The sequence below is a fragment of the Eublepharis macularius genome, chromosome 7, assembly GCF_028583425.1.
Source record: "Eublepharis macularius isolate TG4126 chromosome 7, MPM_Emac_v1.0, whole genome shotgun sequence".
NCBI classification, from domain to species: domain Eukaryota; kingdom Metazoa; phylum Chordata; class Lepidosauria; order Squamata; family Eublepharidae; genus Eublepharis; species Eublepharis macularius.
In genome coordinates, this window is record NC_072796.1 from 128,973,110 (window position 1) to 128,998,099 (window position 24,990).

Here is a 24,990-nt window from a genome sequence, read left to right on the forward strand (position 1 = left end):
CGGTGATGTAAATCTCCTCTCTTAAAGTCAGCAGCTACTTAGTAGATGTGGTTGGATAACGCAATCCATCCACCTGCTCTCTTGCTGAGACAGAACTGAAATTAATGTTAGAGAGGAGACCAAGGCCATGCAAAAACCTGTGGTATCATGATTTTAGCTGAACAACTCTGTGAGTTTACGCAGCTTAACAGCTAAGAGACTGAGCCATCCATCAAGAAGCTTCAGGAATCTCCCCACTACGAAATGATAAAACACATGATATGCCATTCCACATGGGTTATCAAAATGTTTCTAAAAAGTATTAAGCCATAAAAATCAACAACAGCAGAATGCAGTTTGAACTGTTGCCTTCCTCAGTAGCTCGTATATTAAATTCCCGCTCAATTATACAGCACACTTGGGAGTCCCCTGGCAGCCATACAGGTATTCCCCTTGACCCATGGGGTTAACAGCAGCTGAGAGAGCAATTTAGATCAGGGAAATGTCATGAGAGAAAAGAATTAAGCAACTGATATCCCAGCACAGTTTGTCTGATTAAATTAACAACTCCATGTCACTGCTCTGAAGTAAAAGAAAACCACTATTCCTATTCCGACTACCTCAGGGCCAAAATACACTTCGAGTTTGCCATGGGTTGGGACATGGGTTCCCAACCTGATTCATAGTTAATGTCAGAACAGGGACTAACCTTTAAAAACATCTTTATTGTCAAGGACAGGCTTCATGTTTCCCTTCAGTACCTTTTTTGCCAGTGGAAACAGCCAAGGGAGGAGCTGCTTGCCCCTTCTTCTAGATTGAGGAAACGGTAAGCAGCCCCCACCCCCCAAAGGAGGGAAGCATGAAGGACTCCTTCTCCCTTGCAGCATGTGGAGCTGTGTAGGGTGACAAAGACTTTTTTTTTATGGTTAGTCCACGCTCTGACATTTGACTAAAAGTCGGGCGGTGGGAGGGGGTGCCTGTGTCCTGACATGTGTCAAACATAATGGCATTTTGGCCTGCAGTTAATGTATGACAGCCAAATTATGGTGACCTTGCTGGGGTTTTCAAGGCAAGAGATTAACAGAGGTGGCTTACATTGCCTGCCTCTGTGTAGTGACCCTGGACTTCCCTAGCGGTTTCCCATCCAAGTATTAACTAGCGCCAACCCTGCTTAGCGTCTGAGATCTGACCAGACTGGACTTGCCTGAACTATCCAAGTCAGGGCTTCAGTTCTCTAGATAGCTATTGTTATCCGTAAGACAGACATCGTCACTCTTCACAGATGTACATGCTATATACAGAATTAAAATTAGAACATAAATGTTACATTTTTGGAAGAACAAACTGAAAAACTTTTACTTTAAAATTTTCAAAAGAAGAAAATCAGGGTGTAGGAGGAGATATCCTTCAATTTGTGAAAGTGCCAAAACAGGGCGTAGCTGAACAACTGCAACCCCATTTTGTTTACAACACAGAAATAGATCTCGGAAGAATTGTGATGTTATATCATGCACAAAAGCAAGTGACAGTCATTCCATTATCTTTCCACCAGGATTCAGTGGGGCCATAAAAAGTCCACTCAAGAAACTCCAAACCCAGCAATGCCTTGTTCCTATCTGGTAACTACAGATGCCGTCAGAACAAGTAGCGGCTACAAATCTTCTGCCTTATACAAATTTATCCCATACTTCCCCTAAGGAGATCTGAACAGGGTACATGGATTTTTCTTCTTCATTTTCTCCTCACAACTACCCTGTGAGGCAATCCTAAGATTTGGGGAATGGCCCAAGGTCATCCAGCAAGCTTCATGGCCAATTTGAACCTGGTTCTCTCAGATCCTCAATCTCATACTCTACTCATTCCAGCTCACTGGGTCGACAACCATTTGAAGACTTCTGATCACACAGAGGCTCAGTTTAGGGTTTGTTGGCCAACGAATGCATATCCATATGCTTAGGTAGCTCAGGCTACTTCCAATATTCCCCCCTCTTTTTTAAAGCAACACAATACATTTGTATTAGACAAGATGGAAATCTACTGTTACAAGTACCTAGAATGAGAAAGGGTCCTGTGATATATTAAAACCTAACAAGTTTGTTGTGATGTAAGATTTTCACAAGCCTCTTCACTGGATGCGTGAAAGTTACTTCAGTGAGAAACAGTTAAGTAAGGAGATGTTATCATTTATTTACTTCATTTATACCCTGCCTTTCTCCCCAACGGGGAGTTAAAGTGGCTTACGTTGTTTTTCCTGCTTCCATTTTATCCTCATAACAATCCTGTGAAGTAGGTTAGGCTGAGAGTGTGTGACTTGCCCAAGGTCACCCAGCGAGCTTCCATGGCAGAGTAGAAATTTAAACCTGGATCTCCCAAATCCTACCTCAACGCTCCCACTATACCACACTGGCTAAATCAAGATTAAAAAAATAGTGAGTGCAAGTTCAAAAGTTCCCCTGAACTCTCCATCAGATTGGATGGAAGAGAAGGAAAATACAGCACAGCCCAAAGTGTGATGTTTGTAGTTTTCTTAAACTTGAGTCTGTCAAGAGATTAAGAGGAACAAAAAAGATCCACTTGTCCAAGAAGGATTGCAGAACTAGAATTAAGCCCCAGTCCTATCACACAACATCTAAATTCAGCGGGGATACTTAAGTCTGCTACCATTTACCCCAACTAAGCCCTAGTACAGAGACCAAGGTAAACAGACCTCAGGCTTTACTGAACTTTACCTGAAAGTCAATTATGCTGAATCTCCCCAAAGAAGTTACAACGGTAGCTTGACTAAACCAGGTCTAGGCACTGGGTTATGCTGAAGCCAGAAACCAATAAACACCCCAGTAACAAAGAACATTTTATTAGTACTATGCATAAACGATTATATTTGGAAAGTGTGCAAAAGAAATAGATAAAACAATCAAGCTAGCTAAATCCTACACTATACTTACTGGCAGAGACATTGCCAACCTAATTCATGATGGTAATTTGCAGGTATCACATGGCATTCAGGTCTGAAGCCCAAGGCATCAGATCCAAGTTATAATCCCAGGGAGCGAAGACACCCATAATCAAAGCAATATAGTAAAGAGTCCAGTAGCACCATTAAGACTAACCAACTTTACTGTAGCATAAGTAGTAGTAGTAGTAGTAGTAGTAGTAGTAGTAATAACAACATTATTCCGCCCTTCAGGATGACTTAACACCCACTCAGATAGGTTTACAAAGTATGTCATTATTATCCCCACAACCAACACCCTGTGAGGTGGGCGGGGCTGAGAGAGCTAGAAGCTGTGACTGATCCAAGGTCACCTAGCTGGCTTCAAGTGGAGGAGTGAGGAATCAAACCCGGTTCTCCAGATTAGAGTCCTGTGCTCTTAATCACTACACTAAACTGTCTCTCTTCGTCAGATGCATCAGAGCTGTGGTTCTCGAAAGCTTATGCTACAATAAAATTGGTTAGTCTTAAAAATGCTACTGGACTCTTACTATTTTGCCACTACAGACTAACATGGCTAACTCCTCTGGATCTGTAATCAAAGCAGGGTCAGAAGGAACAAATGACTGACAGTATGAGGCCTATGCCAGAAGCTGCAAAAGCAAAATTATTATGCCCACAAGCCTGGCAACTCGGGGAGATTTGTTTGACCAATCAGTGCCTTGCAATGACATGTGCTGATGATGCTCTGCAGCTGTGTCTGCATCGTCTTATGTCACCAGAACAGGAACACTATCCCCATGAGGACCTCAGCTGGGTAGATAAGCTTAATTAGCGAGGGTGCTTCAGTCTGGCCTCCTGGCTTTGGAGACTTCTTCCTCACTACCATCACCCTGTGCTGGAAATCTGCGGAATCATTCTCATGCTACCAGGGCTTACCCATAATGCATCTAGACTCTTGCCAGTATGCCTCAATTCTTATGGCCAAAGAGACCAGCTTCTCTACAGAGATCAAGAGGTGTGTCCTGACACAAAGATATTACGCTACTGTTTTGGGATATATTCCATGGACCAACATGGTTACCTATAATTTAATGGAAAAATGATGGAAGAGAGAGAGAGGATACAAAATTCAGCCAGCCTGGGCAGAACCAAGTTTGTCTCCATGACTCTGGAGCAGCAACATTCACTCCATCAACCTTTACAGCTTGCCTCAACACTACAATAGCTGGCCACGTACTCCAGACAGGGGTGACTACCAAAAACCTGTTAAAAATGTTCAGTTGTCCTGGAGAGAACAAGGTGGCACAGACCAGAAAAAAAGCTCAAATAGCTGGTAACTTGTACTGAGCTTTGTTCGGTTTCTAATCTTAAAAGCATTTTCCCAGTATGGTTTAAATGCTTAAATGGCAAAGAAAACAAAACCTCCACATAGTGAAAGAATGACATTTTCCTACATTGACATTTAAATGACCATTTGGTATTTTTACATCCTTGAAAAGCTTGCCCTGATACAATTTTTTTTAATTCTCCTTCCAGCCTCTACACCTACCAGGCTTTGTCAGATTTAATGTCTCTTTTTGTATTTCTTCTACATTTGAATTTGACTCATGAAAGTCAAGTAGTTACATAAGACTAGAGGGATGAGATATTAACATACTGCTAGCACAGAGAACAGTAGAGAAAGGTATGCCTCTAAGTGACATTTAACACATGAGGGGGAGAGAAATAAGGATCATGTATCACTATTTACTGAAAAACTACCAAGGAACCTTTTTGGCTCAACTCAGCAATCTTCTTAACACAAGTCTCATTCATTCCACGGATTTGTTAAAAATCTATCACACTTCCTGAAATCCACACGAAAGTTACAGATGCCTACCCCAAAATACAAAGCATTGCAATGAACATTCTTGTTAGGTGTCACAACAGAAAAGTGTAAACCTACAATAGCCAGACTCTTCATTTACATTACAAACACCTCTCTAATTGTTGTTAATGCCTAGGGTAATGTGAGCCTTACTTACAAAAACCCTCTAAGGTTGCAGTATGCATTATTAAATGACCTGAGCTTCCACACATCTCCAGCACCACTAGGTCAAGTTCAAGGCAGATCCAAGTAAGCAGAACTATCATGACGCTTCTCTCCTTGTTGCACTGTCATTCATACAGCAACCAGCAGTCTCTCTCAATCACCATACGGCATCCATTGTGGTGGGAAGTGCCATCAAGTCATAGCTGACTTATGACAGCCCCTACTTGGGATTTCAAGGCAAGAGACTAACAGAGGTGGTTTGCCATTTTCTGCGTCTGCAACCCTCGTCTGCTTTGGAAATCTCCCATCCAATTACTAACCAAGACAGACCCCTGCTTAGCTTTTGAGATCTGATGAGATCAGGCTTGCCTGGGCTATCCAGGGCAGGGAATGGCATCCACGTTTACGTCTTTTTTTGCAGAAGACTCCAGGAATAAAATCTCTTTGCATTGAAATTCAAGGAGCGAAGTCTATGGATTCTTTTCAGACATGCAATTAGATTCAGAAGTGTTGTCTACTGGCATTAGGGTGTTTAGGTCAGTGGAACGGCACTTCTGTTGGCAGAAGAACAGGTGGTAATTTCTGCTCATTTCATCCCTCCCATTGCAAACCTCCTCTTTGTTCCCAAGAATGAGTGGCCCCCTGGAGCAGGATTTCATGGTGCTCAGTGTCAGAGAGCAGGAAGGGGGACAAGAAGGTCCCATTTATTATTAAATGTTATTAAATATTTTACCTAGTAATAATATAAAAACACACAGTGAACTACTTAAATATATGGTGATGGCAGCGAGAACAGCAAAATGGAAAACAGACTCTTGCCCAGATGCAACTGAGTAGATGAACAAATTGTAGGAATATGCGTCTCTGGCCAAATTAACTTCTTATATACATAACAGACCAATCTTAGAATTTCAAAAAAAATGGAAAGACGTTTTTGACTATGTACCTGAAAATTAAGATAAACTAAGAATAGCTATTATTAAAGTAGACCAACTGTAATATTAACATTTTAAAATTCTGATTATAAATGTGGAATGTATGTAAGGAAGGAGATGGAGAGGAGAAATACTTCCGTAGTATAACAGGCTGTTATATATTCTGTTTTTACTGGTTTTGTGTATAGTTATGTATCTTGCTTATATTATTTTATCCATTGTTTATTGTCTTTGTTGTTTATTGTTTTTCTTTACTTTCAAATAAAAATTTAAAATAAAAAAATATGTCCCCATTCAATGAACTTCGCACAAAGATCTTCAGCTCCAAATGTTTAATCAATGAACCATGGCATAGAAGATGCTTGAAAGATAACACTGGGAGAAAAGTCAGTACCTTATCTATAGCCATAGATTATATTATGGTTTAGAACGGATGTCGTATTTCCTGATCTCTTTAGGATGGTTAAGAAACCAGAAACACCCTTCATACTTGTATGCTTCTCCCATTCAAATCCTCCCATTTCTTCTTTTTCAGTGCTACACTTCTGCACCAGACCGACCACTAAGCATCAGTCAGCTGTAAACCAGAGGCTGAAAGCTGCAGCTGATCATGATTTCACATTCTGGTTTAACTGTGGTTAGCATTCATAGATGTAACACTAGCCATTGTTCATGCTGGCGAGGGAAAGGAGGAAGAATGCAAGTGGGAGAGAGGAAACAGAGGAGGAGCACACGAGCCCAAGAGGAAATTCCAATCTCTTAAGTGTAGCTAAGCGATCAGTAAATGTTTTATTAAAACTGGTTTGCGTGATGACTAAAAACTATTTAATTGATCAAGAAAATAATAGGCCCAAACTCAAAAATATTCAGCACTAGTTAGTCATTCTTCTGAACATCTATTCTAATTCCTAAGGCCACTTATGAATTTCTCTATTCAAAAGGAAAAAAGGAGGTGGCAAAGGATGATTAATCTAAAAAAGCATTTACCTACTTAATGTGAAACACTGTTCCCAAGCAGATTTCCATCAACCTCTGGTGAAAGCAATGAAAGTTATTTCTTATGATGCTCATTGCAAATTTATGCACTTTTAAAATAAACTCAAAAGTTACTTTACTTTCGATGGTTGTTGGGGGTTTTCCGGGCTGTATTGCCGTGGTCTTGGCATTGTAGTTCCTGACGTTTCGCCAGCAGCTGTGGCTGGCATCTTCAGAGGTGTAGCACCAAAAGACAGAGATCTCTCAGTGTCACAGTGTGGAAAAGATGTGGGTCATTTGTATCATCTCAGGAGGGGTGGGGTTGAGCTGAGTCATTCTGTAAGAGTTTCCCAGGGTGTGGAATGCTAATGGCGGGAGGCTTCACTGTATCCTGAGGAGGTTCTTTTGCATATGGATTGGTGCTTGATGTGCTAATCTTCTCTGCAGGGCTATTGTCGGGTGTGGAGTGTTTTGTTGGCCTGGTGTTTTTCAGAACTGGAGCCCATGCTCTGTTCATTCTTAAGGTTTCTTCTTTCCTGTTGAAGTTTTGCTTATGCTTGTGAATTTCAATGGCTTCCCTGTGCAGTCTGACAAAGTAGTTGGAAGTGTTGTCCAGTATTTTGGTGTCCTGGAATAAGATACTGTGCCCTGTTTGAGTTAGGCTATGTTCAGCCACTGCTGATTTTTCAGGCTGTCCAAGTCTGCAGTGTCTTTCATGTTCTTTTATTCTTGTCTGGATGCTACGCTTTGTGGTCCCGATGTAAACTTGTCCACAGCTGCAGGGTATACGGTATACTCCTGCAGAGGTGAGGGGGTCTCTGCTGTCTTTTGCTGATCGTAGCATCTGTTGTATTTTTCGGGTGGGTCTGAATACTGCTTGAAGGTTATGCTTTTCCATAAGCTTTCCCATCTGATCAGTAATTCCTTTGATATATGGCAAAAACACTTTTCCTGTAGGTGACTGTTTTTCCTTGGTTGTTTGATTCATCCTGGGTTTGATTGCTCTTCGGATTTCATTTCTGGAGTAGCCATTTGCCTGAAGTGCGTGGTTTAGATGATTCATTTCCTCATTGAGAAAGCGCGGCTCACATATCCGTCTTGCACGATCCACTAATGTTTTCATTATGCATATGAACAGATGGATGGGGTGGCCATGGGGAGCCCACTCAGCCCAGTTATAGCAAACTTCTACATGGAACATTTTGAAAAAACAGCTCTAGAATCAGCACCCCACAAACCCAGTGTATGGTTCCGGTTTGTGGATGATACATTCATCATTTGGAGCCATGGGGAGGAAGAATTGAGGGAGTTTTTGAATCATCTCAACAACATCCACCTGAACATACAATTCACAATGGAGAAAGAAAGTGAGGGAAAACTCTCATTCCTGGATACCTTGGTCATCCGCAAAGCAAACTTTCAGTTAGGTCACAAGGTCTACAGGAAACCAACTCACACTGATCGGTACTTACACAAAAACTCCAATCACCACCCCCGACAGAAAAGAGGCATAATGAAAACATTAGTGGATCGTGCAAGACGGATATGTGAGCCGCGCTTTCTCAATGAGGAAATGAATCATCTAAACCACGCACTTCAGGCAAATGGCTACTCCAGAAATGAAATCCGAAGAGCAATCAAACCCAGGATGAATCAAACAACCAAGGAAAAACAGTCACCTACAGGAAAAGTGTTTTTGCCATATATCAAAGGAATTACTGATCAGATGGGAAAGCTTATGGAAAAGCATAACCTTCAAGCAGTATTCAGACCCACCCGAAAAATACAACAGATGCTACGATCAGCAAAAGACAGCAGAGACCCCCTCACCTCTGCAGGAGTATACCGTATACCCTGCAGCTGTGGACAAGTTTACATCGGGACCACAAAGCGTAGCATCCAGACAAGAATAAAAGAACATGAAAGACACTGCAGACTTGGACAGCCTGAAAAATCAGCAGTGGCTGAACATAGCCTAACTCAAACAGGGCACAGTATCTTATTCTAGGACACCAAAATACTGGACAACACTTCCAACTACTTTGTCAGACTGCACAGGGAAGCCATTGAAATTCACAAGCATAAGCAAAACTTCAACAGGAAAGAAGAAACCTTAAGAATGAACAGAGCATGGGCTCCAGTTCTGAAAAACACCAGGCCAACAAAACACTCCACACCCGACAATAGCCCTGCAGAGAAGATTAGCACATCAAGCACCAATCCATATGCAAAAGAACCTCCTCAGGATACAGTGAAGCCTCCCGCCATTAGCATTCCACACCCTGGGAAACTCTTACAGAATGACTCAGCTCAACCCCACCCCTCCTGAGATGATACAAATGACCTACATCTTTTCCACACTGTGACACTGAGAGATCTCTGTCTTTTGGTGCTACACCTCTGAAGATGCCAGCCACAGCTGCTGGCGAAACGTCAGGAACTACAATGCCAAGACCACGGCAATACAGCCCGGAAAACCCCCAACAACCATCGTTCTCCGGCCGTGAAAGCCTTCGACATTACTTTACTTTCGCTTCAGTCTGGCAATTTGCCAACCGATCCAATTAAATGGTTAGGAAAGCACAACCATAGTCTGTGAAATTTACATTCTCTTGATCTCCAGAACAAAGAAATCTCTATGAACAATATGACATTTTTGCTTTTCAAAAACCACAAGGTTTGAAAACAATGTTCACACCTGACCTTTCTTTGGTACAGTGACCGGAACCCATTTAAGAGAGTTAAACAAACAAATTACTCTGCAGGATATTGGGTATTAGGCACTGAATGCTGTGTGCGCTCAAGGAAAGGATTCTTGGAGATAAACAGTGTTATTTTTGAAGATTACATGTGAGCAAGAACTCCATGGTGAGCATTTTAAAACTTTCACATGATGGTTTCTGTCATATAATGAAGTGTTTATTTGCCATAACGACAGTACTACCCCCACAGTTTTCAGATGAACGTAAAGTGCCAATGAACCACAGTACTTGGTTGTTGTGGATTTTCCGGGCTGTATAGCCGTGATCTTGGCATTGTAGTTCCTGACGTGACACTGAGAGATCTCTGTCTTTTGCTGCTACGCCTCTGAAGATGCCAGTCACAGCTGCTGGCGAAACATCAGGAACTACAATGCCAAGACCACGGCTATACAGCCCGGAAAATCCACAACAACCATCATTCTCTGACTGTGAAAGCCTTCGACAATATAACCACAGTACTTGTTTATTTATTCTGCAGTTACTGCCCCATATGCATCAGTTGCCTGTGGATCTAAGTGGTTGTATATTTATACAAATACCCTTTGATCTTGTCTCCTGTCCATTCTATGGCTTTGTTCCCTGCTGTTTGCCTGTCCATCATGGTCTCTTCCCATTTCTTCTTTGCCACGTTATCTCAGTGATCCCTGCAATGGTCACCTCCAGACTGGACTACTGCAACACGCTCTACCCAGGTTTTGGTTTTGACATTCAAAGCCCTCAATGGACTGGGGCCGATATACCCATGGGACCGTCTGTCCACATTCCCTGGAAAGCCTTGCGCTGAGCAGCAAGCAGCTGCTGGTGATCCCCTGCCCAAGAGATAATTGTCTGGCCTCAACCCGGGCCAGGGCTTTTTTGACCCTGGCTCTGGTCTGGTGGGACTCTCTACCATCGGAGACCTGGACCCTGTGGGATTTATCACAGTTCGGCAGGGCCTGTAAGACGGAATCGTTCTGTTGGGTCTATGGCTGAGGCCTGAAGATGTCCCCTTTGACTGCCCCATGCCCCCGCAGTTAGAAGATTTGAGTGAGAAATGCCTTGAACACTATATAAATGCTAATTATCATAATCATCATTATCGCTGGAGAAGAACAGAGGGGAGCACCAAGACAGCCTTCTAGAACTCTGTTTCCTAGAGGCCAGCTTTTCATGTTCCAAAAGAAACCTCAGTAAGTAAAAAATATAAAGGAACACACAGGACTGAAATCTTCTTGTCCTCCCTCAGAATGGTTATCTAGAAGGAAAAGCAATGATCCCATCACTGTCCTGTCCCCAAGTCACTTAGAGAAAATATTTCAATGCTTGTGCCGCTTGTGGTGTAGTGAGAGACTGGGATCTGGGAGAACTGGGTTCAAATCCCCACTCTCCCATTAAACCTGCCATTCATTCAGTCTTGCATACCTCTTAGGGTTGTTGTAAGGATAAAAGGGGGAAGAGGAGACGCATGGACACACCCCTGAGCTCCATGGAGAAAGGATGGCATAAAAGTGTGATGAACATGAAAATGAGCAGATGCACACAATACATACAGTTTCTACATAAAGTTTCTTTAGGCTTTACCAAATTGTGCCACACCCAGTAAATGCAGCAGGTCTAATTAAACAATCACCTATGTCTAATTACAGCTAAATTTTAAAACAATACAGATTAAACAGATATAATACATTATCTTATGGATACATGCTGACTGCATGTAAGTAGATAAACTTGGTGTCCATATACAAACTTTTGAAAACTTATATTATATATTTGAGGAGGAGAACTGTAGGGAAGAGATGGGCTTGTTCAAAAGCTCCTTATTTGACTACAGTATTTGGGGAAAGCATTCTCCACTTCTGTCCACTATAGACACCTGATGGGGAAGTCCACTCTTTCGGACACTATCTGCCATTCATCCTTTACTGTATATAAGTGGGAATGGTGATGGCATAGGTCAGGGGTGGGCAATTGTTTTGGCTCGGGGGCCACTTTGTGGGAGCGGAGGTTAGCGGAGGGCCGCACCTTTTAAAATGATTGCATTCATTAGTTAACTTTGCATTTCAGAAAAGGTATAAATTGTATCATAAAAATCAATAAATATAAATTAAATAAAATAGTGGTAGTTTTATTCAATTTATTTATTGTGCTAATTTCATATCATCTATAGCTGCAAGCACATTTAATTTTAGGAAATCTCGGTTCAAGGCGGATTTTTCTGACTGTCTTGGCGGGCCACAAAAAACTCTGTAGCGGGCGGCATGTGGCCCGCGGGCCGCAATTTGCCCACCCCTGGCATAGGTGCATTCTTTTTCACTAGTCGCCTGCTCTCCTTGGAGAAGCTTGCCCGAAAGTGCAAAGAAGCTTCTCTCTCTTTCAGCATTCAGTTGAGATTACAAAACGGTGGGTTTTAAGGCATTTGAGGTTCTTTGACTGCCTTAATTTTTCTGGGGCCAAAGTTTTGCAGCACTGGCATTGTATTTTGAACATATGTTGGTGTTTTTCGTACTTGTAGATATATGGTTTTAATTTGTTGTCATCCACCTTACACCCCTCTGTTAAGAAGAAAGGTGAGGCTGTAAACATTTTAAATAAATGAATAAGTAAAACACTTCTAATCTATCTACTATTTACATCATATGGGAGTGCTGGAAAGAGTATTAAAAGAAAAAGACCTCCTCCACTCAAAAAAAAAAAAAGTTAAAAGAATGTGAAAAATAGCAGTTGTTAAAAGACTTTCACCCTTAACAAGACTTATATTTATACTAAGTAAACTGTTTTCACTTCTGCACTGAAGGATCAACAAGTGAGGCATCATAGCTATAGCCGATACTAACTGTTAAAAATTCATGCTCCCCTACACCAAATAGCAGATTTTAGTCAAGCATACTAAAATACCATCTCTTACTCCAAGCGAGTGTGTGAGGGTTTGCTTGTTTTATACCTGCGTGAATGGAGCATAGAGGGATTTTAGCCAGGCAAACTGAAAAGTAAATAAATAGTTCTGTCTCTACACAAAGTGCCTAATTACACTGCTGGGATAATCTGTTACATTATCATAGTGGTGGGCCAACACTTTAAATAATGCTGATTGCAGTAACAGAAACATGCCAACGCAGTATTTCAGTATATACACTGGAGTAAAGTTCAATTTGGGTATAAATGCTACTTACAGTTGCATGTGATATTGTCAGAATACCATTTTTGACAGTGCATTTTCTCCTTTGCCAAACTTTCCTTAGCCTAAACATTAAATAAAGGGACAATAAGCCATACTTCATAAACTGTACTTAAAAGTCATGTTTATTAACCTCCTCTGTACAAATTTAAGACACTGGTTCTATGATGGGTTATTAATCAATATATTCATGTTTTTTCAAGTTAGTGGAAATCTCGTATGCATTTGCGTATATTGAAATCCCATCACTTTCAAAGAAAGTTTACAGAGGTACAGGGCTGAAGCCAGACTTTAGACAAATACAAGAGTAGATGTAGGCAAATGTAAAAACAATTTTAATTGCACATGTAAAGTCTTGACATGCAGATAATTCATAATGGCCTAATAGGATCGGATTTCCAGTTCTGCCATGAAATCTTGTTAAGATCCATTACTATCTATGCATATATTCATCGACTATATACACACTAAGAGAAAGAAATCTAGAAAAAAATTTAAATGTTTGGTAAAAACTACATTTTACAAACATGCAAGCATCCAACAACTCTCCCCTCCTTTTTTCTGGTTCGGTATCCTCTTTATATTATCTTATATACTAATAATCAAGCGGCCCTGATCTTTGGATACTTAAATCTGGAGACTGGAGCCATGAACAGACAAGACAGATCTTCCTATACACCTGAAAAATGTCTCAGGTTTGCAGAGAAATCTGAAATCTAAAAAAATGCATTGGGGATTTAAAAAACCCAAAATAATAAAAGGAGTACCTGTAGCTTTAACCAGATGTACTCAGTGGCTGTTGCTAGGCAACCATAATATTTTAGCCAATATTCCAGGCTTGTTTTCTGTCAGTACAAAGCAGAGGAAGCAGGGAGAGCCCTTTTCAGGGCTGTTTTGGCCTTTGAGGGAGAAATCACTGGCCCCAAATATCAAGTCAGTGTAATGTAGTTATTAGAGTTTCAGAGTAGGATCTAGGAGACCCAGGTTTGAATTACCACTCTACTGTGGAAGTTCACTGGATGACTTTGATCCTGTCACACAGCCTAACCTACCTCTCAGGGTTGTTGTGAGGATAATATGGAGGCAAGAAGAATGATATAAGCTGATCTGAGCGCCCATTGTGGAGAAAGGCAGTATACAAATGAATTAATAAATATAGATGAAGACAAAGGGCAGATTAAAGGTAAGTTGTTTAGTGGGTTTGAAAATGAGAAGTAAGTACGGAAAGGTGAGCATATGAGGGCTGCCAGGAGGAAGGAAAGAGGAAATAGTGTGGTGAAGGGGATACAGGGAAAAGCGAAGTACCCCTTCAAGTCCTTGCAAGTTCCCCACCATGCAACTGGGCCTGGCTCAGCTGGCACCACAAAACTGGTCCAAAGAGGAGAAACTGTGGCGGGGGGGGGGGGGAGACAGAAAGGTGGAGACAGGGAGGCAGATAAAGGTGGTGAGAAGGAGAGAAGGCAATGAGGAAAAGTTGAGCGGCTGTGGGGGGCCAGGGAAGGGAAAAAGAACATGGTGGAGGGAAATGAGATGCCCCTCTAAGTCCTTGTGGGTCTCCAATTTGAATATACTAACAGCCCATGGCATGGGGATACTCACATGTCAGCGGCATTTGGCCACAAAGGGTTGCAGAATCTCAAACCGCAACAAAAGAAATCAGGAGTTTAAATTCCCCCAAACAACTCACCTCAGGTCTGTGCATGCATAAACAAGAGGATGAGTGGATAGCCTTGTACAAATCATGTAGCGGCAGGATGCTCCAAACAACCTGCCCACAGTTACAAATGGCCAGGTCAGAAGTGGTGCCCTGCCACAGGAGCAGGGCTGGCACATCTTCCAGCTGCTTCAAAAGCTGTAGGCTATGCAGCTTCCGAGGGCCGGAAGAGTGCCACCACAACAAGCCCCCAAGAGTGTTTAGCAGACAGGCAAGGAATAGGGGATGCTGTTTGGGAGGTGGAGGGTGACAAATTGGCAAAGGTATTCGGAAAAGGTTGGTGGAGAGAAGAATACACAAGGGTGTTTGGAAGGGAACAGGAGGAAAGAAGAGGGGGAGGGGGCTGGAAGAGGAGGAAAGACACACCAGTCAGGGTGTTTGGAAGGAGGAATCCCTTCCCCACAATTTTCGCAGGGCCCCCCACTTGTAGTTATATAATTGTAAATATTCCCTTATAAAACCTAGCTCAAAGAGAAGTTCCATTCACTAGGAAAGCAACACAAGTTTATATTAACATATTTTACATTTATGCATGCGCTGAATTTTTATAAAGATGTTTACTTCAACATTCATTCCCTGGACAGATATTTTACTAGTTCCTTTAAATGAATCATGTAAGATGTTATAAGCTGCTTGATGGAGCTGTGATATGAAATAAATTCCTCACCCATTTAGGCAGTTCCCTGCTTGATTATAATGGTTTTTCTGGAATACATACCCATCACTCTTCTTTAAAAGATAACCCTTCTTCTCACTGCCATATTCCTTATTTCCCTGAAGCTGGTGCATGCTATAGCCTCCTTGCCTGCTCTGGGAATCCTACAAAAAAAGGAACAAGTACTATTTTTTTCCCATATTGCTTTTAGCTCATTTTGTTTCACAGTCAAAAAAACAAAGATTCTAGTTTGCATAACGCTTCTGGCTCATTATATGGATTTTCTGAGCAGTAAAGGATTAAGGCACATTTTCACAAGATGATAAAGGCTTTAAATGAGAATTATGGAATATTGTAGTAATTTTTTTTTTAAAAGGACAGAATTTGGCAAAAATAGTCAACAGAAACAAGTAAGCTATCCATGCAGCAAGATGTGCATACAATTACCTTATTTATTTAGGTTTACCACGATAAGCTACTGGGTTTAGTTTATGGTTTTAAAAAATGGAATGGAATTGAATATATGTGTATGTGCAGACTTATGTGCGTGCATATGTGTATATACAGATAAATGGAAACAGAGAAAAACACCCGATGAAAGAATGCAGCGACTAAAAGGTCTCCACATTCACTATAAAAGCAATGATGATTCATTAAAGCATTGACTTACTCTCCTAGACTTCGATCAGGAAAGGCAAAGGCAACATAGGAAGAAAAAAGTAGAACATTTTAAGACAGTATTATTTGATAGTAGAGGAATATTCCTGCTCATTTCATAGCCGCTCCATTTACATAATTTGCACTGTAGCTGCATCAAGTAATAACACCAGCAAGGAACAGACATGCCTTGATTGTCACTGCTTAGTGGGTCACTGGGTCAAATTTTACTTCACTCTCTTTGGAAAGGGTACTAAGGGGGAGAAGTGAAGGGGGCTAATGAGGGCAAATAATGAATGTTAACCATTTTACTGCATGAATTGCCCTGATGCAACTGTCACTGTTTCTAAATCTGAGATCCTCCCCCTTCCCAACTAATACTTAACCTGTACTTTACTACCACTTCCAATATTTTCCTATTTTCAACTTAATTAGCAGAATAAAGGGTCAGAATCAGAAATAAAAATTATTCTAGGAGGGTAGCCATATTAGTCTGTTATAGCAAAATAAAAAGGCACCATAGCACCTTAAAGACTAAGAAAATTTGAGCTGGAACTTGCATGAGTCTGAGCTGACTACCTTAAATGTGTAGAAATCTTCATCTATAAGGATGGGTTAAATACTGAGAAAAAGGGTTGGGGAGAGAGCTGCGTGTAAAAAAAAGATCCAGTAAAAAGAGAAATCAGTTCATCTAGAATAGGTGTGAGATATTTTCAACCTACAAAAAGCAGAGCACAATGAAATCCAGTCTAAAGCCTACTGTACTATTGTTGATTGGGGAAGTGAGTTCCAATTCCTAAAAGCTCAAGCTGAAACAAATATTGTTATAGTCTTAGATAGCGCTATCAGATTCCTGTGCAATTCAAATAAATGTCATAAATTTCATGCTGCGCTTCATCTTGCAGGCTCTACTCATACATTCTGCTCTTGTTGGATAGAATTCTATAATGATAGGTAAAAAGTAACATCTGAACTAATGAATCTACTTTCATTTTTGCCACTGAATGCAATTTGCAAAATCAGATTCCCAGTGTGTTCTTTACCCTTGAAAGTTCTCATTGCAGGCACAGTCAACCCAGGATTCCTTAAAAAATCAAGCAATGATAGGAGAAAACGACAGTCTCAAAAGATATTCAACCAAAGATGGTAAATAATGACCGATAACTATTTTATAGCATGAACTGTTCTCATGCAACTGTCACTGTTTCTGAACGGCATCTCCCTATGTACTCTCTCCTACGGCCTTGTTCGTGGCCAACTGTCCCTGTTCGTGAACGGCATTCCCTATGTATTCTCTCCTATGGCTTTGTTCGTGGCCCACTGTTGTAGCAATCGTCTTCCAGACTTTAGTATGGTGTTTTGCAACTTTCCTTCTCAGGCTTAGATGTAGGACAGAACTAAAAACTTCTGGCAGCGTCTTTTTCAACAGCGTGACTCTTTGGCATTCGAGATAACCCTCAACTAATAAGAGGACGCTATAACAAGATGTAGTTTTGTTCCTAATCTGACATGGCAGAACTGTATGGTATAGGAAATCAAAGGTCATTCAGAAGGGATGTTTCCAATGATGATACAAATAGGGGCTGTGCTACCCAAGGCAGGCTTTATAAGCACTTACTGCTCACAGGTTTTTTTTTTAAGTACTATTCTATACATTTCACAATGTTGATATCATTATTAGCCTATCTCATGGACAAAAACATCATTAATGTCAGAATCGTTCATTGCTTTAAAAATAAACAGCTTTAATTATGCAAGATTATAATTCTACAGAAGGCCCATGGCAAATTCTAAAGGTTGAACATCCTTTACCAATCTTGCTTGCAATATCAATACATCAAAAGAATTTTCTTACTTTAATAGATGCAGTCTGATTACAGGGGTTTGAAAAACAAAAGGCTATCCTTCTAAGAACTCTTCTCAGGAAAGTCACATAATCAACAGTGCTATTTTTTAATTTTAGCTTCATTTTAAAAAATCCTGAAATGAACTTTTCCCTCTCCTTCCAGCTAAGGAAACATATGTGCACACAGGAATTTTATTAATTGTGAAGACAGATACCTCAGGCATCAATCATTATAGAATATTACACATAGTAGGACACTACTACAGTTAATCTCAGCAAAATCAAAACTAGGGCTTATTAATGGAAGGGAACGGGAAATTTGGGTGAGCTGAGGAAGAATTATCAAGTACCCCCCCTCCCTTCAAGCCTAGTGTTTGCCAAAGGCTCTTGCCCTCTGACTCATCATTTGTGACCTTGTATAGTCTTAAGGACTCTGGAGATCTTCTTGGGATTTGGTAAAATACAGGAGAAGGGAATCTGTCAGCCCAGAAAGTAAATGGTCGAATTTGTCCTATGTCACTTGTTTCCAGAAAGTTTAGTGTGTGTGTGTATTGCTGGTGTGGTGATGCAGCATTTTGTATAAGTCTATAAATTGATTTCAGTCTGTATGTTGCAGAGAAAGAGGATGGAAGATGTGCAGAGCCATTTTCATGGAGGAGGTCAGAGAAGTACCACTGTACATACAGTGCTGTCCACATGGCCCTTTAGATCTTGTTATACATGTTTTTTCTAAAAATATTGTTTTCTTAAAATACACAGTTTTGGAACACTGCTGTAGCACAGTGATTAAGTGGCTGGGGGTCTGAGTCAGCAGCACGTTGCTGGTTCAAATCATACTACAGAAAGTGGCCTTGGGTAAGCCACTCCTTTCAGCCCCAGCAGAGAGGGATAATAACAATAACAACAACAACAACACTTTGTTCACCACTCTTACTGAGCACTAACCTTGTCTAGAAGAGTGGTATATAAGCACACTGTTGTTATTATTAATTTTTTAAAGAGTATGACCAGCATTTATTCCACTGAAATTCCTCTGCCAGAAGTCAATTAAACACAGAAATTACGGTCAGCTAGACTCTCTCCCTGCACTGTTCCTGCGAGACCTCTTTTCTCCCCAGAGCAACATTTTGGGCTGCAGTGAGAGGGGGGAGGTGGTGAAGTCACACTCTGTGGAGAGAAATCTCCCTCCGTCTGTGGAAAACTCCAGTGGATAGAAGCCATTGTTAGCTACTTTAGGCAAAAGAATATTAAGATATTACACTGTACATAAAGGAAATTTTAGTATTATATTATACTATAGCAAAGATGCATCTTAACTATGCTAATTATAAAGGTTAGAGAAACTTCAGCTTCCCACTACCAAATTTACATAATTGTGTTCCTTAATGCAAGATCGGGGACAGACATTTGCTAGCTTCTCTTCAAGGTGCAATTTTTATGGTTTACTAAGCAGACCATCTGCTACAAGTATAATTAGAACGTTTTTAAAAAAAAATTCATAGGACTGAGCAATATGCATTTTAGATATTTTAAAAGGTGCTTTTTAAAGAAAGATTTTGCATAGCCTGTTTTGTTACTAGCTGGAGTCAAACACAAAAGTTAATCTGTCATCTTACCTTCTGTGTTAACATTTCCATTAATGTCATGTTGGAACTATGGTGTAGAAGTTTACATCAATATGTAGGCCTGATGCAATTTTTTCTATATTCCTTCCAGATTACTTGTAAAATAATAACAATGCATGCAGTAACATCAGGTGACTCATCCTGTTTTCAGCAGCCTAAATAGCTTAGACTAGCCTGATCTTATCGGGAACTCAGAAGCTATGTAGGGTCAGCCATAGTTAGAAAATGCTCAGCACCTTGTTCCAAATGTCAGTGCTCTAAGGCCTTTTGTACAACTATTAATTTTTCACATTGGGATGGATCTAATGGTTTGTAGTACACTCAAGCCCACACAGGATGAGGGATGACAATTCGTGACTAGAGATGGGCACAAACCGAAATACGAACCAAAATTAAACACGAACCAGGCTGGTTCGTGGTTCGCGAACCACGGTTTGTCAGATTCCATTTCTGACTAACCGCCATGAACTTTTAGGCTGGTTCGTTTTTTGGTTCGTCACTGCAGACAGCCTGGTGCCAATCAATCAGTTTCCTAGGCAACAGGGGATGAACTTCCTGCAGACCTTCTGCTGACCCGGAAGGGGCCTTCTGCTGGCCCAGAAGTGATGATTTTCTGACCTGGATGTGATGTTTTCATGAACCAAATGAGCCGGTTCGCGAACCAGGGGCAGGTTCGTGAAAGTTCATGTTTCGTGAAATCTGACGAATCACGAACCACATGGTTCGGTTTTTTCCCAGTTCATGCCCATCTCTATTCGTGACCCACCCTACTTCCTACAGCAATCCTACATGCTTGTGGACTACTGTTTTGCAGGGTCACCTGACTTTTAGCAGTAGCTTAAGGGGAAGGGGTGCAGGATGCTGCTAGGGATGGATAATCCAATAAAACACTGCTCACATAAGCACTGGATCTAACCTGTTCCTCCTCTTCACTAAGACTGTAATTTACCAAGAAGGCAGCAAACAGGAATTTGAGAAAAAATGTTTAAAATATATACCTACGATTAAAAATGATCAAATGCATCTGAAGCAGGAAAGTGGCCTAGGAGGCACTGGGGGCATTTGGAGTAGAAGACAGAGATGCTAACAGAAAATCAAAATGAATAATTCACACCAATCTTCACTACAGAAGTTGTTGCAACAATACCCACGCCTGACCTGGAAATCGTCCTTCCTGGGGGATGCATCTGAGATATTACGACCAACAGAAATGACAAACGACAAAGCTTCAGAATGAGTAAACAGAAAAGGGTTGTAGCAGCTAGTTAGGAGTTCTATTACGATGGACTTAAACGTGGAATTGTGGGTCTTTTAATGAAAGTATGCTACGCTGTTAAAATTGGCTTCCTTAACAAAACAGGAAGGTAGCCAATGTAACAGCAGTTTTTAAAATAGAGTCCTGCAGGTAGGTATGAAGAAATCAGAAAATTGCAGTCTCATGAAATTCTGCCACAAGTAAACTGGTGGAAAGCATTATTAAGGCTAGAATTATTAATTATGTCAAAGAACACAATTTGCTGAGAGAAATCAACATGGTATCAGCAAGAGGAATTTTAGAATTCTTTCAGCAAGGCAAGTAGAGAAGGACAATCAAGCAGATATTATATACTTAAGGCTTTCAAATAAGCTTTCAACAAAGCCCTCTCATGATGTATTTTTGGAAGAAAACTTAACGATTGCAAGATTAGGAAAAAACAAAAGAGGGATCTGTGAGAATTCACAGTGGGGGGAGGAATTTCTCCAGCCCTGCATCCTCCCCTCTTTTCTCCACCTTCCCACTGTTGCTTTTTCTCTCCTCTCCTTCTATGCTTTCTCAGTAGCCAGAGGCTTGGGAATCGGGACACACAGTATGTTGAATGGAAAGAGGGCCCATACACTCTGTGCTCCAAGCCAACACTTTCTGCTGCAGGGGGGCTCGAAGGAAAAGCACCTCAGATCCAGAGACCCATCAGCTGGGTAGTGCATGAAGAGGCTTGGAGATGGGCAGGAAGGAGGGTATGCATTAAGCTGTGAGATGGGGGCAAGAAAGCCTTTTCCCTCCCCTTGGAGCCATGGGTGTGTCCCTCTCTCCCCGACATCTATTTTCAATTCCCTCTTACCAGCAGAGTCTCTTTTTTTCTCTTCCCCTCCTAACTTGTCCCCGCCTCCTTTCTTTGTATCTTCTCTTGTCCTGCTGCAGCCTCCTTTCACACTTCTGCCACCACTGTAACACTGCTTATTAGGACTGCTAGGCAACTACATAATGACAGCTGAAATCTTGCAATGTTACGTTACAGGAGATCTTTTTTAAAAAAAAAACATTTACATCTTCACCCTTTGTTTTGTTTTTTAAGAATTTTCTGCAAACCTGGAGTTTCCTGAAAAATCCTTCTTCTCTGTATATGGCTCTAATGTGTACATTTAACAATTCACAATGTTTAGAATTAATCATATTGGCAACTGGTTAAAACACAAGAAAGACGATAATATCTGAATCAAGTCTGTGGTCATCCAAGTTTAATGCAGTCCACTGTTTATTCCCTGTGGTCTGCTCAACAGCCCCCCTCCCTCATTTTTAGTGCTAGACAACACAACCAGGAGATTTATTCAGTCCCTGGTGAGCTGTATCCTTGATTCAGCTGATGGCAGTATTTTGTGAGACGCAAATTGTTTAGGCCTAGTTAGGAAGGTAGCCTAACCTTATACCGGAAGCCACCTTATACCAGAAACCTACTGATCGCCAAACATATGTACATGCCCAGTGACCATCCTAAACACACCACACAATCCACCATCTACAGCCAAACTCTATGTTAAAACTGAGTCTGTTCCAATCCTTCTGAAAGAGATTCTCACCTGCAGGATCTCCAACAGACAATGTAGACCCTAATCCTACCTGACGTAGTAAGGAAAGAGACTGACAAAGCCAGAATGATACCAAGGGATAACTTGCTACAACACAGGCCCACACAAAACAACAGAACACCACCGATGGGCACAGACAGCTTTTAGCTCAAACCAGTTTAAAGCATCATCAGTGACGTGCAACCGACCCTGCACAATGATACTCACTCTTCTCCCACAAGCACTGGGAGGCAAACCTTTTCTTGCCCACAGACAACGCCCCCCCCCCAACATTAAACAATTTCTCGCTCATAATAATGTACTTCCCAACACTGACACGGACTCTGAGACCAGAGCCTGCAATAAAACAAGATGCCAACTTTGAACCCTTATTTGCTCTGACACCATGATAACTGGGCCTAACGACATCAGTTAAACCATCTCATGATCATTCACTTGTTCATCTTCCAATGTTACATATGTTATCAAGTGTCAGAAACGCCCTTCTGCTTTCTGCACTGGACAAACAAGTCAGTCCCTGTGCAAAAGAATAAACAGACATAAATCTGACATTAGAAATCGCAACACTCAAAAACCAATGGGAGAACATTTTACTCTTCCAGGACATTCCACTGCTGACCTAAAAGTGGTTGTCCTCAAATAGAGAAACTTCAAGGAAAGATTACAACATGAGATTGCTGAAATGGAATTTATTCACAAATACAGAACTATGCCCCCCAGGGTGAACAGAGATTTAGGGTTCTTATCTTACTACAGATGCTAACTTCTGCTCTAATCTCGCTGCACTTTTACATCCTGATGCCCTCTCCTGTAACACCCCACCCTCTTTTGGCTGGAATATAAGGTTCCGAGATCTCCATTCCTAGTCATTTCTGAACAAAGCAGCTCTGACTATTGAAGGCTTACACTTGGAAACTCTTGTTGGTCTCTAAAGTGCCACTGAACTCAAATTCTGCTGTTCCTTTAAATCAAGAGATGATGAAACTTGCCTTCCCTAAATTGCAATCAGTTGATTTTATTTATTTCATTTTCTATCTTGCCCATCTTTAGAGATCAAAGTAGGTTACAGCATACGTCCAGATAAAATGAAAACAAGAACAATTAGAGCTGAAGTCTGAGAAACTTAAACCTAATCCTAGCCATCAAAACTCAGTCTAAATAAAAATGTCTGGTAGAACTCCTAAGATATTCTGAAGCAATACTCCCTTGCTGTCTGGATGTAATAATCAAGAGTCAGCAAGCATAGAAACTGTGATGGGGGCAACAGAAGCAGCATTTCTTCTTCAGTAACAATGTACTTTTCTTACTGACACGGCTGTTGGTAAATGTCACTGTCACGGAGTCTAAATTATGAATCGGCCCTTCTAAACTCAAATTAAAACCCTTAGCTAGTAAACATGAATAAGAATAATTACATTAATGTGAAAACTATGTACTGAAAACTTTTTTGTTTTGTTTAATGTTCCCTGGTTAATGCTTTTTGGTCCTCCTCATTTGTGTTTCTGTCTCTTTCTGCTTTTATCTCTTTTATTTAAGTATTAGTGGAATTAGTGAAAATGAAACATTCCTTAGGGTGAACATTTTACTGTGCCATGTTAAGTCAGCCAATCAAGCAGAATCTTGCATTACAGTATCCACAAAAGCATCATTTACTGCACACTAGCAAACATCAGGGGACACGGTCAGCCTAAATCACATATCCCTAACATATCCACAGTTGAAAGTACATGCTTATTGTGTGTACATAATGTTCCTAGACCTACATGTGAAACATACTAGGTGTATACCTTTAAAAGATGGGATGTGGCACATAAGCTTTTTGCTTGAGATCCTTACCTCCTTCTGATCAAGCTGTAGCGAGGATTTTATCAAGTCTCTGAGTGCAGTGAGCTGCTTCTTTTCTTCATCTTGTGTTTGCTTTATCTAGAGAAGTAAAAACATAACCCATTCATTTTAATTTCCTAAAGCTTTATTTGTTTTTAACACAAATCCGTCATAACATTAAAATGCAGTATTATGTATGCTTTTATTCTATATTGATATAAAGAAATGTAAGATCATCAGATGAGGGAGGAGACCATCTACAGATGACTGGCATCAGCAGGGTCCCTGTTCATTCCACAGCAACTGCCCTATTGTCCCAGGGATGAGCTTCCAATGTGGCCCTCTGAGAAAACAAAGCGTTTCTCTGGCCTTTGCAGGGCATACTCAAAGCACGCTGCCCCGAGATGCTTGCTCCCCTCCTGGAGCAGTCAATCCATTATCAGCTCCGTGGACCTGGTTGCTCCTATCATTCGACTACAAATTACAGGGACTCTCCAAGCTGTGAAAAATAAGATCTTCCCTCATCACCTGCTTTTTAAGTTCAAGGATGTCAAGGAAGCTGGGCCAATGGTTAGGGTGGGAGGACCAAATTACGTACAGCAGAGAAAGAAGAAAGTTGGCTTTGTGCTAATTTTAACAATAGGAACAAATTTTTGCCTTTATCGTAACAATACCTCTTCTGAAGCATGAAAAAAAGTTATGCGGTTAAGTGTTGGGGCTCTAAAGTGTTGGGGCTCTCAATTTAAGAAGGATATAGAAAAGCTGGAATGTGCCCAGAGGAGGGCAATGAAGTTGGTGAGGGGTCTGGAGACCAAGTCTTATGAGGACAGAGGATGGAGGAGCTTGGAATGTTTAGCCTGGAGAGGAGACGACAGTGAAATGATAACCATCTTCAAGTACTTGAAGGGCTGTCATATAAAGGATGGCTCAGAGTTGTTTTCTGCTGCTCCAGAATGTCAGACCAGAACCAACGGGATGAAATTAAATCAAAGGAGTTTTGGGCTAAACATCAGGAAGAACTTCCTGACAGTTAGAACGGTCCCTCACTGGAAC

General features: G+C 41.0%; 1 protein-coding gene across 1 annotated transcript in view; it reads right to left on the minus strand.

The window, feature by feature from the left end:
* ASAP1 (ArfGAP with SH3 domain, ankyrin repeat and PH domain 1) overlaps positions 1–24,990 on the minus strand; it is a 202,460-nt gene that overhangs the window by 36,913 nt on the left and 140,557 nt on the right. The window contains exons 11-13 of the mRNA XM_054984560.1: positions 23,950–24,036; positions 15,205–15,305; positions 12,768–12,837 (exon numbers count right to left, since the gene is read on the minus strand). Coding sequence (XP_054840535.1) covers positions 12,768–12,837; positions 15,205–15,305; positions 23,950–24,036 — 258 coding nt within the window. The remainder of the gene's footprint in view (positions 1–12,767; positions 12,838–15,204; positions 15,306–23,949; positions 24,037–24,990) is intronic.